The 16,381-nt window shown below is 39.1% G+C and overlaps 1 protein-coding gene across 1 annotated transcript; it reads right to left on the reverse strand.

The window, feature by feature from the left end:
• Nucleotides 1-8,676: 8,676 nt before the first annotated feature.
• Nucleotides 8,677-14,371, reverse strand: LOC143567990 (cation/calcium exchanger 5-like). Its single transcript, XM_077054261.1, has 3 exons — nucleotides 13,928-14,371; nucleotides 13,158-13,627; nucleotides 8,677-9,520 (listed from the first exon to the last, which is right to left on the reverse strand). Exons 1-3 carry the CDS (start codon nucleotides 14,298-14,300, stop codon nucleotides 8,756-8,758), a joined length of 1,608 nt encoding a protein of 535 aa, XP_076910376.1. The 5' UTR covers nucleotides 14,301-14,371; the 3' UTR covers nucleotides 8,677-8,755.
• Between the last annotated feature and the right edge of the window lie 2,010 nt (nucleotides 14,372-16,381).

Below are 16,381 nucleotides of genomic sequence, written 5' to 3' on the forward strand. Positions count from 1 at the left end.
GGTGTTTTTTGTGAAACTAAATTATTTCAAAGTTAAATAAAAGACCCTTTAACTTTCATACTCATTTATTTTGAGGAAGAAGTAACAAGAAAGCATCTCGTGTCATAGGCTCGGTTCACATGTGTCACTGGCGCGAAACACTGATTGTTTTATGGAATACCTTCTACTTCAAATGGTGTTGGCTTTCCAAAAAGTTTCTCAAAAATCTCAAATTTTTATGCCTATATTGATTTTGGTATATCCAACAAAGCAAAATCAAACAAAACAAAAGGATTAAGTATATAAGATTTGCATTTAAAAATTGCACAAAAATTCAAGTGATTATATTAATGCAAAATATATGGTCACGCGCCAAATTTATGACATACGTGTCATCTTTGGATGGAAGACGTCCAAATATAAAGGTTGGGGATCCTTATAAAAAACTCGCATAAAGGTTGAGGACCCTTACCAAAAAACCCGCATAAAGGTTGGGGACCCTTACCAAAAAACCTGCATAAAGGTTGAAGACCCTTATAAAAAAACTCGCATAAAGGTTGGAGAACCTTATAAAAAAAACTCGCATAAAGGTTGAGGACCCTTACCAAAAAACCCGCATAAAGGTTGGAGAGCCTTTTAAAAAAAACTCCATAAAGGTTAGGGACCCTTACCAAAAAACCCGCATAAAGGTTGGAGAGCATTATAAAAAAAACTCGCATAAAGGTTGGGGACCCTTACCAAAAAACCCGCATAAAGGTTGAGGACCCTTACCAAAAAACCTGCATAAAGGTTGGAGAACATTATAAAAAAAACTCGCATAAAGGTTGGAGACCCTTACCAAATAACCAGCATAAAGGTTGGGGACCCTTACCAAAAAACCCGCATAGAGGTTGGAGACCATTATAAAAAAAACTCGCATATAGGTTGGGGACCCTTACCAAATAACCAACATAAAGGTTGGAGACCCTTATAAAAAAAACTCGCATAAAGGTTGGAGACCCTTATAAAAAAACTCGCATAAAGGTTGGAGACCCTTATAAAAAACTCGCATAAAGGTTGGAGACCCTTATAAAAAAAAAAAAAGAAAACTCGCATAAAGGTTGGAGACCCTTCCAAAAAATACTCGCATAAAGATTGGAGACCCTTATAAAAAACTCGCATAAAGGTTGGAGAACCTTATTAAAAAAAAAACTCGCAGACCATCGTGGGTCGTATACACGATCATGGCGAACCATATACGCATGACTGACGGACCAACCTTGCCATCGTGCAAGCTAAAATTGTCATCGCGCCCCTGGCATCATTGGTAGCAGTGACATACATGTGACAATTCTTTATTCGGTGGAAAAATAAGAGATACATAATGTTCTGGGTTCACTAGATCTAAAATTTTGAGAGGGAACATTTTGATGGTGAAAGTCTTTGGTCTTCTCACGTCAGATATGACAAAAGCCTTTTCAGAGTGATGTTTGCTTTTTGTGTGAAAAGAAATTAATTCCCGAGTTCAGCAGACCCTTCAACATCTGGCTCATGTTTATTTTGTCCCAATAAAGCAAAAACCCACTAACATTTAGCGTGGAAAGGCGGCGTGAAAAAGAGACATGAGACTTAAATCCGACGGAGTAACTCGCATGCATGCCATGGAGACTGACTCCAGCTTCCGCGGGTCAGAAGGTCAACTCAGCCTCCACTGCAGTGAGAAACTCCTTACAGGTCTAACCCGTGAGCGACATGCACGTCATGCGTTAGTCACTGCACGCCGTATGCGCGCTCCATACAAACTCTTGTGGTTCAACTTTAACACCCGCAAAGCAAGAATCTGTTCATTGCGAGTCATGAGTTCTCCCTGACAGACGCGGAGTCGGCCGCGGGCATACTGATCTCCAATATGGAAAAACCGATCACCACGGCGCACATCCGCGCCATCAATTTTATCCCTCCGTACATAAACCAGACTTCATGCTCCACATATTTATAGAACAAAACGACATATTAAGAAACTGGTCAAAGTTTCTTAAACACGCTACGGTGGGCAAAAAAAAATTTCCGGCCATCATTCGTTACATGTGGGTTCGAATTCAGCCACCGCAGACACTTGTACGAGCTGTAAAAATAATTAAGCCTGCGCGCGAGGCGGCTTACGGATCTTATGAGAATAATGCAGCCTGCGCGTGTGGCGTCTTACGAGCTATAAGAATAATAACAGCTTGCGCGCGAGGCGTCTTATGAGCTGTATGAATAATAAAGCTTGCGCGCGCGGCGTCTTACAAACTATAAGAATAATAACAGCTTGCGCGCGAGGCGTCTTATGAGCTGTATGAATAATAAAGCTTGCGCGCGTGAGGTGACTTACGAGCTGTAAAAATAATTAAGCCTGCGCGCGAGGCGGCTTACGGATCTTATGAGAATAATGCAGCCTGCGCGCGTGGCGTCTTACGAGCTATAAGAATAATAACAGCTTGCGCGCGAGGCGTCTTATGAGCTGCATGAATAATAAAGCTTGCGCGCGCGGCGTCTTACGAGCTATAAGAATAATAACAGCTTGCGCGCGAGGCGTCTTATGAGTTGTATGAATAATAAAGCCTGCGCGCGCGGCGTCTTATGAGCTACAAGAATAATAACAGCTTGCGCGCGAGGCGTCTTATGAGCTGTATGAATAATAAAGCTTGCGCGCGCGGCGTCTTACAAGCTATAAGAATAATAACAGCTTGCGCGCGAGGCGTCTTATGAGCTGTAGGAATAATAAAAGCTTGCGCACGAGGCGTCTTATGAGCTATATGAATAATAAAGCTTGCGCGCGCGGCGTCTTACGAGCTATAAGAATAATAACAGCTTGCGCGCGAGGCGTCTTATGAGCTGTAGGAATAATAAAAGCTTGCGCACGAGGCGTCTTATGAGCTATATGAATAATAAAGCTTGCGCGCGCGGCGTCTTACGAGCTATAAGAATAATAACAGCTTGTGCGCGAGGCGTCTTATGAGCTGTATGAATAATAATGAAGCTTGCGCGAGTTGCGGCTTACGAGCTATAATAATAATGAAGCCTGCGCGAGAGGCGACTTACGAGCTATAATAATAATGGAGCTTGCGCGTGCGCGTAGACTGCGCGTCATGCGACGCGCGCAGATGTTGCATGCGCATGCGCATAGGCTCTGGCTTTGTATTATGCGCCACGCGCAGATGTTGCATGCGCGTGCGCGTAGACTGTGTGAGCATGTGTCGCGAAGCCGTATGGGTTTATGAGGATTCCCAACCTTTAAGCTTGGCGCTTGGCCTGATGGGTTTATGAGGATTCCCAACCTTAAGTATGGCGTGTAGCCATATGGGATATTATGAGGATTCCCAACCTTTAAGTATGGCGTGTAGCCATATGGGATATTATGAGGATTCCCAACCTTTAAGCATGGCGCGTAGCCATATGGGATATTATGAGGATTCCCGACCTTTAAGCATGGCGCGTAGCCATATGGGATATTATGAGGATTCCCAACCTTTAAGTTTGGCGCGTAGCCATATGGGATATTATGAGGATTCCCAACCTTTAAGTATGGCGCGTAGCCATATGGGATATTATGAGGATTCCCAACCTTTAAGTTTCGCGCGTGGCCTGATGCGCGCATGCACGGCGATGGAGTGGTGACTCATGAGCGCGCGTGCGTGGCGGAGGTCTCTTGCGCAAAACCCACATGGTGGTTCCCGCGGCGGCATGTGCATGGCTGCGGAGTGAGAATCCGCGGGCGCGCGTACATGGCGGCGGAAGTCTGGTGATTTTGGATCTGCAACTTAAGAGTTAGATCTGCAATTTTAAACCTAAAGTCCAGGTCTGTAATCTAGATCTGTAAATCAGATCTGGATAGATCTGAGACTCGAAGCGGATTTAAAACCATCACAGATCCGGAGACTGATCATTCGAATCAGGCAGCTTCTTTTTGCACAGATCCGGAAGCCTCTTTTAGATCTATGGATCTTTTTGAGCTTTAATGGAACAAGCCTTGAAGGCCTTTTTCTGTAAACTTCTAGATCTGGGTTTTTCCTGGGAGAGATCTGACAGCCGAGAGGAAGATCGAAGGGTAGTTCGTTGCCGTCCCACGGATGGCGCCAATGTCGAAGCATGAAATGAATCTGACCTGATCCATGACGATGTTTCCACGGATTTTCGAGATGAACGAACCACGTCTTGATCTTCTCCTCCGGTTACTTGAGACCTGCAATGGTTTTTCGGGGGTGTGGAGGTGACTGCTAAGAAATCTCAAAGATCTCTTGTTTACAGACACAAAAAAGTGGTGGTGGCTCTTATTGAGCATGACTCCTGAATAAGGAGGTGGAGACCTCCTTATATAGAGAGCCTCATGGCCACCATCATGGTACCCTAATGGGCCTAGCCCAGTTAGGGTTACCTCCACAAAACCCCCTCAGCCCAATAACATTGTATTAGTCCATATAATAAAATAAGCCAATCATAATAAATTTAGGGTCGTAAAACCGGGTTTAGTACCATACCCCTACAACTTCAAATCCCTAATTCTATTGTCAAAAACCTAACCCTAATCAGTCTCCGATCCAACAATTATGTGGGGTTAAATATGACCTCCGCGGGCCACAGACAGATCCCCGGGGGGTCATCCTGGGCTATTGTGCACCACGTGAAAATTCTTAGCAAATAATTGCGGGTCGAACACGGCTTCCGCATGTCGCAAAGAAAAACCTCGGCAGGTCAACACCCGCTTCCGCGAGCTTCATTCCGCCATGCTACACCTTCTGCTCCGAGCTATCCTTGTCAAAATAACGATTTAACCTATGCCTCTTCAACGGAAATGGCGACCAGGTTTGTTGCTCTGTTTTGATCAAGCTAAGAAACTAAACATGGCATATTGGCATATATATACACATATATTATATATAATATGTACATGGCAGCAAGTGGAGTATTTTTTTGGTAAAAAAGAATTAATTTTCAGATTTTCAAATTAGCCCCTCAACTTTTAGATCATATTTATTATGTTCTCAAAAGTAAAAAAGTAGTAAAAGTTGGATTTTATTGAATTGGCGTTAAACAATTGTACATATACATGCGGGTAAGGAAACTTACCGGTATAAAATAGCCAATACTCAAGTCATGTCTTAACACGATTTTCATTTTTATTAATAAACTAATCTTACATACTTGTTTATGAAATGAAATGGTCGATGTCAAAGACTTTACTAATAAACGTGTGTATTACCAAATCTTTGGGACGATTATTAGTAAATATGACTATGATTGATCGTTTAATCTCAGTGACATCTTAAAACAAGAAAGTATCATTTTTTGTACATGATATAAAAAGTTGTTTATACTCGTCAGCGCATGTGATTGAAACATTATTAACAAAGGTTATTATTACAAGTTCAATGCTACTAACATTATCGAGCAGCAATGAACTGGGGGACTATTATGGTATATTACCACTACATAAGTGCTAACGGCTAAACGCCAACGCCAGTGCTAAACGGCTAAACGCCAACGCCAGTGCTAACGGCTAAACGCCGACGCTAGTGCTAACGGTAAATGCCAACGCCAGTGCTAACGGTAAATGCCAACGCCAGTGCTAACGGCTAACGCCAAACATTAAGGATGGGAACCTTATAATACACTCGCATGGCCACGCGCAGAATTAATGACATGCGTGTCATCTTATGATAAATAGGCCCGCGTGCCAAACTCGCCATCATGATTTAAACTCTCTTACAACCCGAAGCAAAGTAGACGCATATGCAAAAAGGTCCATATAAAAAGTATTGGGTCAAAAAAGCGCTACTCCTCACTCCCGAGCATTCCTCATAAGTCTAGAACTTCACCAAGCCGCTTGCACGTCCAGGAGAAACACTGGATTGGGGGGACTTATAGGTGTAAGGTACGTCAAACCTGGTACGACCTTTTATATATTACATAATGTATTATGTTTATTACATTATTATTATTGTTTACTAATTATGCCCATTGGGCTGGGGGTTTGTGGAGGTAACCCCTAACCGGGCCTGGCCCAATAAAGGTTAGGGTTTATGATGGTAGCCATGGAGTCCCTATATAAGGAGCCTTTATCATTCATTGAAAGGACCTTCTTTTGGACCCTTGGCTTCCACATATTTTTGTGTCTGTAAACAAGAGTTCATTCTCTTAGCAGTCACCTCCACTCCCCCATTTTTCTATGGCAGATCTGAGCAACCGGAGAAGAAGATCAAGCCGGTGGTTCGTTCATCTTGACGACCGAGGAACTTGGACATGGATCCGACCCGGATCCATTCCATGTTTCTTCAGTTTTATTTCTAATCAGTAATCATGCAATCAAGTATCATCAAATTGTTCTTTTCCAAATCAAAATATCCCGAAAACACAATGATTAAGGAGCCCATATAAGCAACGGTAACAAAAACGCCAAAAAAAATGAATATGCATTTATCATATCAAAATCAACATCTATAGTCTATACCCTCAATGCATCAGACCTGCACATAGGACAACAGTTTTTCGACAGTAACCAACGCTTGATGCATATGGCATGATACTGATGCCTGCACTCGAGACGGCCAATTTTCTCGCTTTCTTCACACTCACACAAACAAATACAGCAGGTGTACGCTTTACAGTCTTTAATCATACTTCTTTGTGCCTTGTAGACATGTAAATGCTTCGAGATATCTTCTTCTGATAAACCAGAACCGCTGGTGCTAGGGTTTAGTTATCGCTCTAACTCTATCATCATCAAATCTTCTTCGCTGGCATTTAGTTGTCGCTCTAACTCTACCATCATTAAAGCTTCTTCTGATAGTCCAGAACCGCTGCTGGTGCTAGGGTTTCGCTTCATCAAAGCTTCTTTCGATAAACTGAAACCGGTGGTGCTAGGGTTTAGTTGTCGCTCTAACTCTACCATTATCAAATCTTCTTCTGATAAACCGGAACCAGAACCGTTGGTGCTGGCGTTTAGTTGTCGCACTAACTCCAACATCATCAACCTTTCTTCTGCATAAGCTTCATACTCGTGAATGTAACTGTCGAATGTGTGCGTATACGAATACCCTTGTTCTTGATTCGTCGACATGATGTAACAGGAACCAGAGACGTAGGAACAAGAAGAAGCTGATATAAACACAATTTAATAAACCAAACGACCGAGAGAAATTATATTATAGAGGTGATAACGATCAAGAAAAGTATTATAGATTTATGATATGATATTGTTGCTCTTATATAAGTACTTCTAACGGTAACTATCAGTTGAATGTGTATCTTCGATCTTCGATTCGTATTTCTAAGCCTGATATATTTAAGTTAGTTGATATTTTTGTTTCCTGCTTTAATTTTTAACCGACACATATCCCTTATTAAGATAAAAGTATATTTTGTTTTCCACTCATGATATCCCAAATCTTTTATTAAACTTTTTTAACTAAAATATCTTTAGCTAATTTGAAGTTAAGTATTACTATTATTTATGCAACTATATAATAAGTCTAAAAATGTATTGTTGATTATTTTTTTACCGTCTTTGCAAACCACCACTAGTGAGAATTAAACCCTCGACCATTATTTTAAAACTAAATTATCTTTGCTACCACACCAAACGATGTTTATACAAAAGTTAAAAGATATCCTTCATTCTTAAAAAGTTAGGTTTTAATATCAATAAATGGAGCAAATAACAATAAATCGGGATTGAAGTTTGCACTCATCGTTTTTGTTCAAGATTCGGGTAATTATTTTCATATTATAAAGTTGTGGTTAATTTAGATTAAGTTTCGTTTACTTTTAAAGTATGTTAATTAAAACAAAAAATATGTTCATCACAAGTTTCAATCGGGCATAACTATAATCTAATCAACATAAACTTACGTACAATATTGAATGTGATGCTCTGAGGTAAGATTTGTTACTCTTCATATAAGGTGATTTAAGGTGTTTTTTCTAAGCATAATTTTTTGATTATTGTTAATGGCATGTGAGTTTGAGAAATGTGAACTCTTAACAGATCCCTTAAAATAACCTTAATAAACAAATAGTAATAAAACAGTTCAACATGCTTTTTTTATGTAGTTACAATGTAAATAGCATTTCAGTTCAAAATTAAAATCACTTTGTTTTGGATTTTAAAGTTAAAAGTAGTACCATTAATATGAATTGGTTTTTTGCACATGCAGGATTCATATTGTTTGCAATGTTTTCCTTCATGCAAGATCACAAAAGGATTCGATGTGCCATAGTGGCAGTAGGGCCGGCCTTTAGGGAGGGCTGGGTGGTCGATGTCCCACGGCCCGACACCCTATTAGGCTCAAAAAATTTTTGTAAAAAAAATTATATGTATTTTTATTAAAACTAATATATATATATTTAATGTTTAAACTCAATTACATAGTAACTAGTTTGGCTTAGTGGCAAATGGGTATGACTCCCAACCAAAAGATTGTTGGTTCTAGTCTCATTTGAGACATGTTTTTTTTATACAAATGGGTCCTATTTTTATACAAATGTTTTTTATGCAACTCAAATCATAACCAAGTATGCCCGTTTAAAAGTTAAATTGTTTAAAGCCAACAATACTTATTTTACTTGAGACCCAAAATATTTTTCGCATTCGACCCCAAAGGTTTTTTTGCCTTCCAGAGCCGGGCCTATGTGTGTATATATAATTTCTCAAGTCACCCATCAGGCGAACTAGCCAAATACAACACAAAAACTAACTTGCAACAATTTTAAATAATAAGCGATCAACCACGCGTTTAACAAGAATAAGACCTAACAATCAGAACTGGAGCTTTGCAATTATCAGGCTTATTACAATGAAGAACACATACAAACCCACTAGACAAAACCCCCAAAATCTAGGCACACGGAATCTGCACCATGTTACAACCAACAACGTCCCCATTAAGCTCAAAATCAAGAACACAAACGCCACCACAATACTCACATGAAAGTGCAGCTCATAAGCTTCCGGGTAAACATGAGCTGTTTGTATGACCAAAGCGGTTCCAAGCCCAAACAGCATATTAAACATGGGTCCAGCAAAACACCCAGCCATGGCCATAGCCGGTTGACCAGCTTTAGCCACCGCCACATCAGCTACAAGGTCACCCACCGAGTTACCCCAAGCCAGCACGGTTAACCCGAGCAGTGATGGTGGTACATCGAGAAGTGACCCGAGTGCTGCAAGACAGTTTAAAAGCTCTCCCGCCATTGTGGAAATCCAGAAAACACTCATGATAAACCCTAAAAGGATGACTGGCATTTGCTCGGTTTTTGGTGGTTTTTTTTCGAGTACATAATGGACGAGTGCAAATGAGAAGCTGGCAAATAGAACTAGTAACCATAGAGGAATATGGATGTTTGGAAGAAGGAAAACAATGGGGTGATTTAGAGGGATAAATGATTTGCATGAGTACATAAAGAGAATCGGGCATAAGGCGATATTGGCTGATCGATAAAATCGGTTCCACTCGGATGGTGATGATTGTGGGACCGTGAGCTTTAACATTATCGAGACTGGTACTTCCCAAGTTTTTGATATCTATAACAAGAAAGAAAAATATAGTGATTAGCTTTTATATGTATGCACAGAAAAAACACACATGTATACATATTTAAATATATGTAATGCGCTAAACATTTCTACGTACATATACATGCCTCCATGTGTGTGTTGATACATAAATATAAATTCGGTTGTCTAATACATTATACATATATAACCACACAAACACAAGTGAATATATGCTTGTATCTACTTACATATTTATACACTCATGCATATATGCCCAAAAAGTAAATGTATCTAATTATACATAAACCGATGTGTGTATATGGGTGCAAAAATCTTAAGTATATATGTGTAAGTATATCAGAAAATAGATTGGTCGATTGTACGTATCTTGTATCCTGTTCCGTATATACTTCAATTATCATTTTGTCAAACAATTTGGCAAATTAATTCACACACCTTAACAAAAGAGCTTATTCAAGGTTTGCAACAGCTATTTGCAGACCTAGTAGCACAATACTGGATTTATATTATCAAGTAGAAGCATACAACACGATTATAGGTGGCAATCATGACCCATTGTTCAAATAACAGGTTAAGTTGGGCAAAACTGAATTGTTTATGGGTATGGGTTCAATTTAGTCACCTTAAATTAGTCAACAGGTTAACCACGTCACCTTAAATTAGTCAATGGATCAAATTGGGTCTACACAAATTAGTCAGCGGGCCAAAAAGTCAGCGGGCCAAAATGGAAAATTATAATAAAGCTCGTTAACTTAAAAAAGGGGGCCAAATGGGTTGGCATCACCCATAACCATTGTTTGTCTTCACCTAATTGTTGTCGTCAGCTCCACTGCCACCACCAGTGCCACCACAACACTGCTTACCGCCAGCCCACCACAACACTCCCCCAAGCAGCAACCAACAACACCGACACTTCCCCGCCGTCGTCACTGCCACCACCGACACTCCCACCAACATATAGTATTTTGATTTTCCATCATTGTGTCAACTACTCAACCACCACAACAACCATGAAGTGATTGGTTCATAGGTTCAACTGGTTGCATGAAGATGGTCTCAATGAAATCCCCAAACATTTTGATCATATCAATGGAAAGAGTTGAAGAACAACATAAACATATACAGTTATAGAGATTTTTTTTCTGTGAGGTAGGTTGTTAGGAACTAGAATGTGATGATGTGCATCTTGATCTCCATTAGGGGCGAGTTCAGTTCAATTCATTTTCAGTTCAAGATATATGAGATAGGAATAGGATACATTCTTGGCCAAATTGGGTCCCAGAAAAGGTCAACTTTCTTGGCTTGAGAGTAGCTTTGAGAAGATTACCAACAAAGGATGCTTTAGAAAACAGGGGTTTAAACATGACTTCACGGATTTGCGTTTGTTGTGAAGCGGAAGAAGAAGAGTTGGTTGATCAAGAACAGGTCGAATTCTTGTAGTGTAGATTGGTCTCGTTGGGGAGAGTTGGTGTCGAAATTTAGTTGATATCTTTTGTTGTTGCAATTGTACTATGTAACAAAACTTGGTGTTATGTATGGTGCTTCTAGAAACTTGCTAGATCAATCTATTTATGAATAATATTTTGTCACTGTTCGGAAAAAAAATAGAACTTGAGGCATGTAACATGTTACAAGTACTGCCTGGACAACCACACTGTTTTGTACAAACTACTCATTTTTTAAAAAAAAAACCTTTGGTACTTATTTATTAACTGGACTCCATTTTGGCCAAAACCTGTTTTGATCAAAAGCAAATTAATACTCTTTTAAACCAATATGCATCGACATGAAGCAGCCTCTCTATCCCTATGGGATAGAGGTAAGGCTGTCTACATCTCACCCTCCTCAGACCCTACCATAGCATTGCTATTGGTGGGATATACTGAGTACGATGATGATGATGATGCATCGACATGAACTCAATTTGCTTAACCCAAACCCGCCCAGCTTGTCAGCCCTAAACAGTAAACACGATCATTCTATGCACTTAACAGTGGCCCACTATAACACAAATCATGAATTTTGTTGCTTTATGTAATCAGCGTTTCTAATCAAGGAACCAACAATATCCATGGAGTTATATATTCAGTCCCATTGTTAGCGACAATAATACTGAGCCTTAGTGTTTCATCAGACCTTCCAAGGGTATATTATAGTATATTGGGTGATATCAATTTCTATGCGAATTGAAGTTTTGGATTACAGCCACAACCACACGCAGCATGAAGACTCAAATATCTGATGCTTTATTTCTATTATTATTTTCAATTCTACAATCTATGTTCTCACATTTATTGGTTGTTTTTTGCATTTAAATTTGGTTTTTTATTAGTAGTGGTCAAGGGTAGCTAGCTCATGTTTTAGAGCAGTTTTCAGTCATGTAATTCTTCTATGTAAACTCACTTTGGATATTGTGTGTTTCAGGTTATATTTATTTCTGTGTTTTCTCTCTTACCTGAGTAACCAGATTCTCCATTGCTAATTTAAATTTGGCAACTTGAATGGTGCTTTTTTGGATCCTACTGTTAATGCTTGTAGTGAATTTGTATCTAGTATTAACCGTGGGCAGGCCTACAGATTGATCAAGTAGTGTTTCTGTATCTCTATCTACCCGTAGCCTATCCGTTTCCACCCCGTTAATTTTTGATTTCAAATCTCTATCCGTCATATACTCTGATTTCCTATCACATGGCATCAAAAAGCTTTCCTATCATGATATCGTCAACCAACTCTACATTTTTGTCGTGTTCCTAGTCTTCAAGCATTGCAGCATGTACTTATATGATTCAACGAGTTTAGTGTTCAAAACACAAATTTAGAGATATGAGACATAAATGCAATTATGGAGCATTGGAACCACTAACTTACAGATCTAATCCTCCAATTCACCAAGAAAATCACCCCAAAATAGCACATTATTGCAAAGTGGAAAAAGACTATAACACTTTGAACATCATATTCTGGTGATGTTGAAAGATTAATTGGGTATTTGGATAACGGTAATAAAATTCCTTTTTGGCAGGATTATTGGCTCAAGGATAAGCCTTTGAAGTGGATTTTCCTAGCTTTTTGATGGCAGGATTGTTGAACTGAACCAAACTGACACTTTTTTAAACGGTCTGTATTGACCGGCTTGACCCAAACTCGTTTTGACCGGTAACCCAAGCTCACCTGACCCACCCAGATTGTCAGGCCTAAACTCGATCATCCTATACACTTAACAGCAGCCCACTAAAGCACAAATGATAAATTTTGTTGCTTTATGTCATCAATGTTTCTAACCTAAGGAACCAAGACTTTCAATGGCATCAAAAAGCCTTCTTATCAAGATATCAACCAACTCCACATTTTTGTCGTGTTCCTAATCATTCAAGCATTGCAGCATGTAGTTTTATAATTCAAAACACAAATTCAGATAAACTAAAGTAACACGAGACATAAATGCAAGCACAGCACCACTAGCTTGCAGATCTAATCCTCCAATTCACCAAAAAAATCATCTCAAAAGAACACATTAAACAGCTGGGAAATCAATGAACAGCTTCCAGTTATCAAGTCTAGCTATCATAATATCTACATAACTATCTCTGTACCAAAATTCTAATTGCTGCAAATCAAATCATCAGATTAACAGTAAACATACCTTATCAAAAGCTCGTCGAATCCCAAATCCCGTCTGCTGTTTATTAAAATCCATCATCCCACTCCCATTCTCATCAACCGAAACTTTACAATCTTCAACATCATAAACACCCGCACCCGCAACTTCACTCCCACCACGCTTCAACTTCCCACCACTCTCCACCTTCAAATCCATCCAAAACACAAACCCGACAAAAAACACATAAAACACCACAAACCCAACCGCCTGCCACAAATAAATCTCCCCACTCAAATACACATAAAACAGACACAACCCCGCCATCAAATAAAACAACACATCCCTCACAAACATCGCAGGCGACACCACAAAGGGCGCCGCGTAGATCGCCACAAACCCGACCACCAGTGCCGACACAAACGTCCCTGCCGACAGTATCGCGCCGAACCCGGTCCGGGCGTTGCCGGCACCGACGGCAGAGATAGAGGCAAACACATCCGGGGCGCCGTTACCTATAGAATAATGAAAACCACGTAAGGTAAGGTGTTATATGTATCATTAATCAACTATATATATATATATATATAGGAGAGTACAATGAGATAAATATAAGGAAACATGATTAAATACAATCTGCAAGCATACTACACATGCAAATAACTAGAGTAATTATATTATAAAAAATAACATAGGAGTTATTAGTACACTTCTCGCGATAAAAGTCAATCATTTGTTTTTGATACAAACCCCAATCTCCTAATTACGGTAACACAGTATAATAATCAAACTCTAATAATAATATATTTTGTTACCGAGGGCGAGAAGGGTAACGGCGCCCATAGAAGGGGTTAGGTCGAGGTGGCGGGAGAGGGTGGTGACGATGGTGGAGAAGTGGGATTGGGCGGTGGTGACGAGGATGTAGAAGTGGAGGAGGAGGGTGAGGGTCAGGAGTGGGATGGATAAAGGTTTGTGTTGGTGGAAGTGGCACTGGTGGATGGACAAGTAGTTGATGATATTATTATTACTGTGATTGAAGAGTGAGCAGTTTGTGGTGGTGGTGGTGAGGAGTGATCGGCGGTGAGTGTGGTGGTGGTTGGGAGAGTGGAGGAGGGAGAATGAGATTAGGGTGGCGAGGAGGAGGAAGATGGTGGTGACGGTGGTGGTGGTGGTGGTGGTGGAGGCCATGCCATTACCAATGTTGTTGGTGGTATTATTGTTATTGTTCCGGTGATCGGCCTTTGGAGTCTGAGATTTATTTTATTAGCGGGTGTTTGGGATTGCTTATTTTCAGTAACACTTAAAATTTTTTGAAAAGTAATAAGGTGTTTGGGATTGCTTATATTTTGTAACTTATTAACTTAATGAAAAGTTATAAGGAGGCAAAATAAGAAATCCCTAACATCCCTAGTGATCTTTTTTTTTATTTTTCTTTAATTTTTTTTATTAGTGATCTATAGTCTAGTGTGTGTATACGCGTTTTTGTTTTGTTTTGTTTTGTTTTTCTATATCTAAATGAATATTTAATTAAATGAAAAATCGAGATTTAAAATTATTGGAACTAATGTTAATCGCTGTTTAAGTAAAGTTCGATGAGATTAAAAAATATTTGAATGTAAAACTTTTTAGAAATTATAGCATCAAGTGGTTTTGTTAGGGTAGCATATGTTAGTTAGTTGTGGAGTATCAGACTATTTTTAAATATCATTTAATGATTCTACTATTCTCAGTTGATGAGTCATGTACGGTTTGTCGTAAAAGTTGTTTGGATAATTTTGGTGAACATGTCGTTCATTACAAGGAGCTTTCGGGTTTTAAATATTAACATTATTTGGTCAAAGATGTCCTTTGTGATGTGTTAAAAAGAGCGAGTATCTCGGCAAAAAAAAAATGCTCCTGTGAATTTCCTGTTGGATCCCCTCGAAGAGACGTCTTCTCCGACTAGCAGACGTTCTTGTGTTTGAATGAGCAGGGGAAAACACGCTTGTGTGGACCTTAGAGTATCTCCAATGATGAAGAAGGGGTTGAAATAAAAACCCTTATTATCTCTCTTACTCACCCGGTAACCCCATTTAAACCCTCTTCATCTAATCTCCATATGGCCACTCTCTTCTTCATCGAGATTCTCTCTCTCTCTCTCTCCAACTAGGATACAATATGGGTGGACAATCTTCCACTAGAGATGTCTTTACTGAAATATCCCTTTTGTCGGGCTTAGGGATACCGAGTTTGTTGTTAGACAGACTGTGTTGAATGCGGACTCAGATTAAATTGCTAAGCATGAGAAAACATGTGTCGCGAATTAACACGTCTTCGTTCACTTTGCTTTTGATACATTCAGGTCCCTTGCCATTGAAGCTGTTACGTTTCTTAAAAGAGTTCAACCGCGCACAATAACTTATTGATGCTAAAGAACTATAACTTTGTTTTCACTGGAATCGGGTTTGTCATTCAAAAGGGGGTGACGGCACAGCTTGTGCTCGCTTACCCATCCCTCTATTGTAATTGGATCCTTTTTTTTAATATACGAATTTTTATTAAAAAAAAACTAATAAACAACCCATGATTCATTTGTAATGGGCGGAGTTAGTTAAGCGGTTAAGCCTACTCTAATCATTTGCTAATCATTGTTCTTTTTTCAATTTCATTTATTTTTATCTTTTAACACCAATTTAATAAAAAAAACCAACCAAAACTTAAGTAAGTTATAAATTACTAAAAAAAGTTACAGGGTTTTGTTGTCGGCTTTGAACGAACGGGGAATTCGATTGTCATAAAAGGTTTCGAAAGACCGAGTTTTTATAATATGGAAATATGTAGATGTAGAAGATGATAGATGGTTAGGTTTTAAAAACATGACAGAATTACAGAAATTGTCCTTTATGTTTGCAATCGATTTCACCAATTGTTCTTTATCTTTAAAATTGATTTGTTTTATCCTTGACTTTTACAAATTCAACAACATTTGTCCTTTGACCCTAACCCAGTTAGTTTTTACGTTAAATCAGGTTATGTGCTTTGAACATGAGGACAAATTAGTCATTTTACTAATCTTGTCGAATTTTTGTCAAATTTTTAAAAAATCTTTTGCAATGTCAAACTATTTAAAAAAAACTACATATATGCCAAGTAAAATATTTAGTATTAGAACAAAAACGAAACATTAGTTACTAGATCGGAACAAAAGCTTTTGCGAGTGTTGGAACAATTTCAAACCTTAGTTACTATTCTATGGAGTAATCTCATTTTAAAACGTAACTTTTTCATAT

This window comes from Bidens hawaiensis, unplaced genomic scaffold, assembly GCF_021521415.1.
Source record: "Bidens hawaiensis isolate Kalapana, Puna unplaced genomic scaffold, B.hawaiensis_p1.1 tig00023789_1, whole genome shotgun sequence".
Taxonomy (NCBI): Eukaryota; Viridiplantae; Streptophyta; class Magnoliopsida; order Asterales; family Asteraceae; genus Bidens; species Bidens hawaiensis.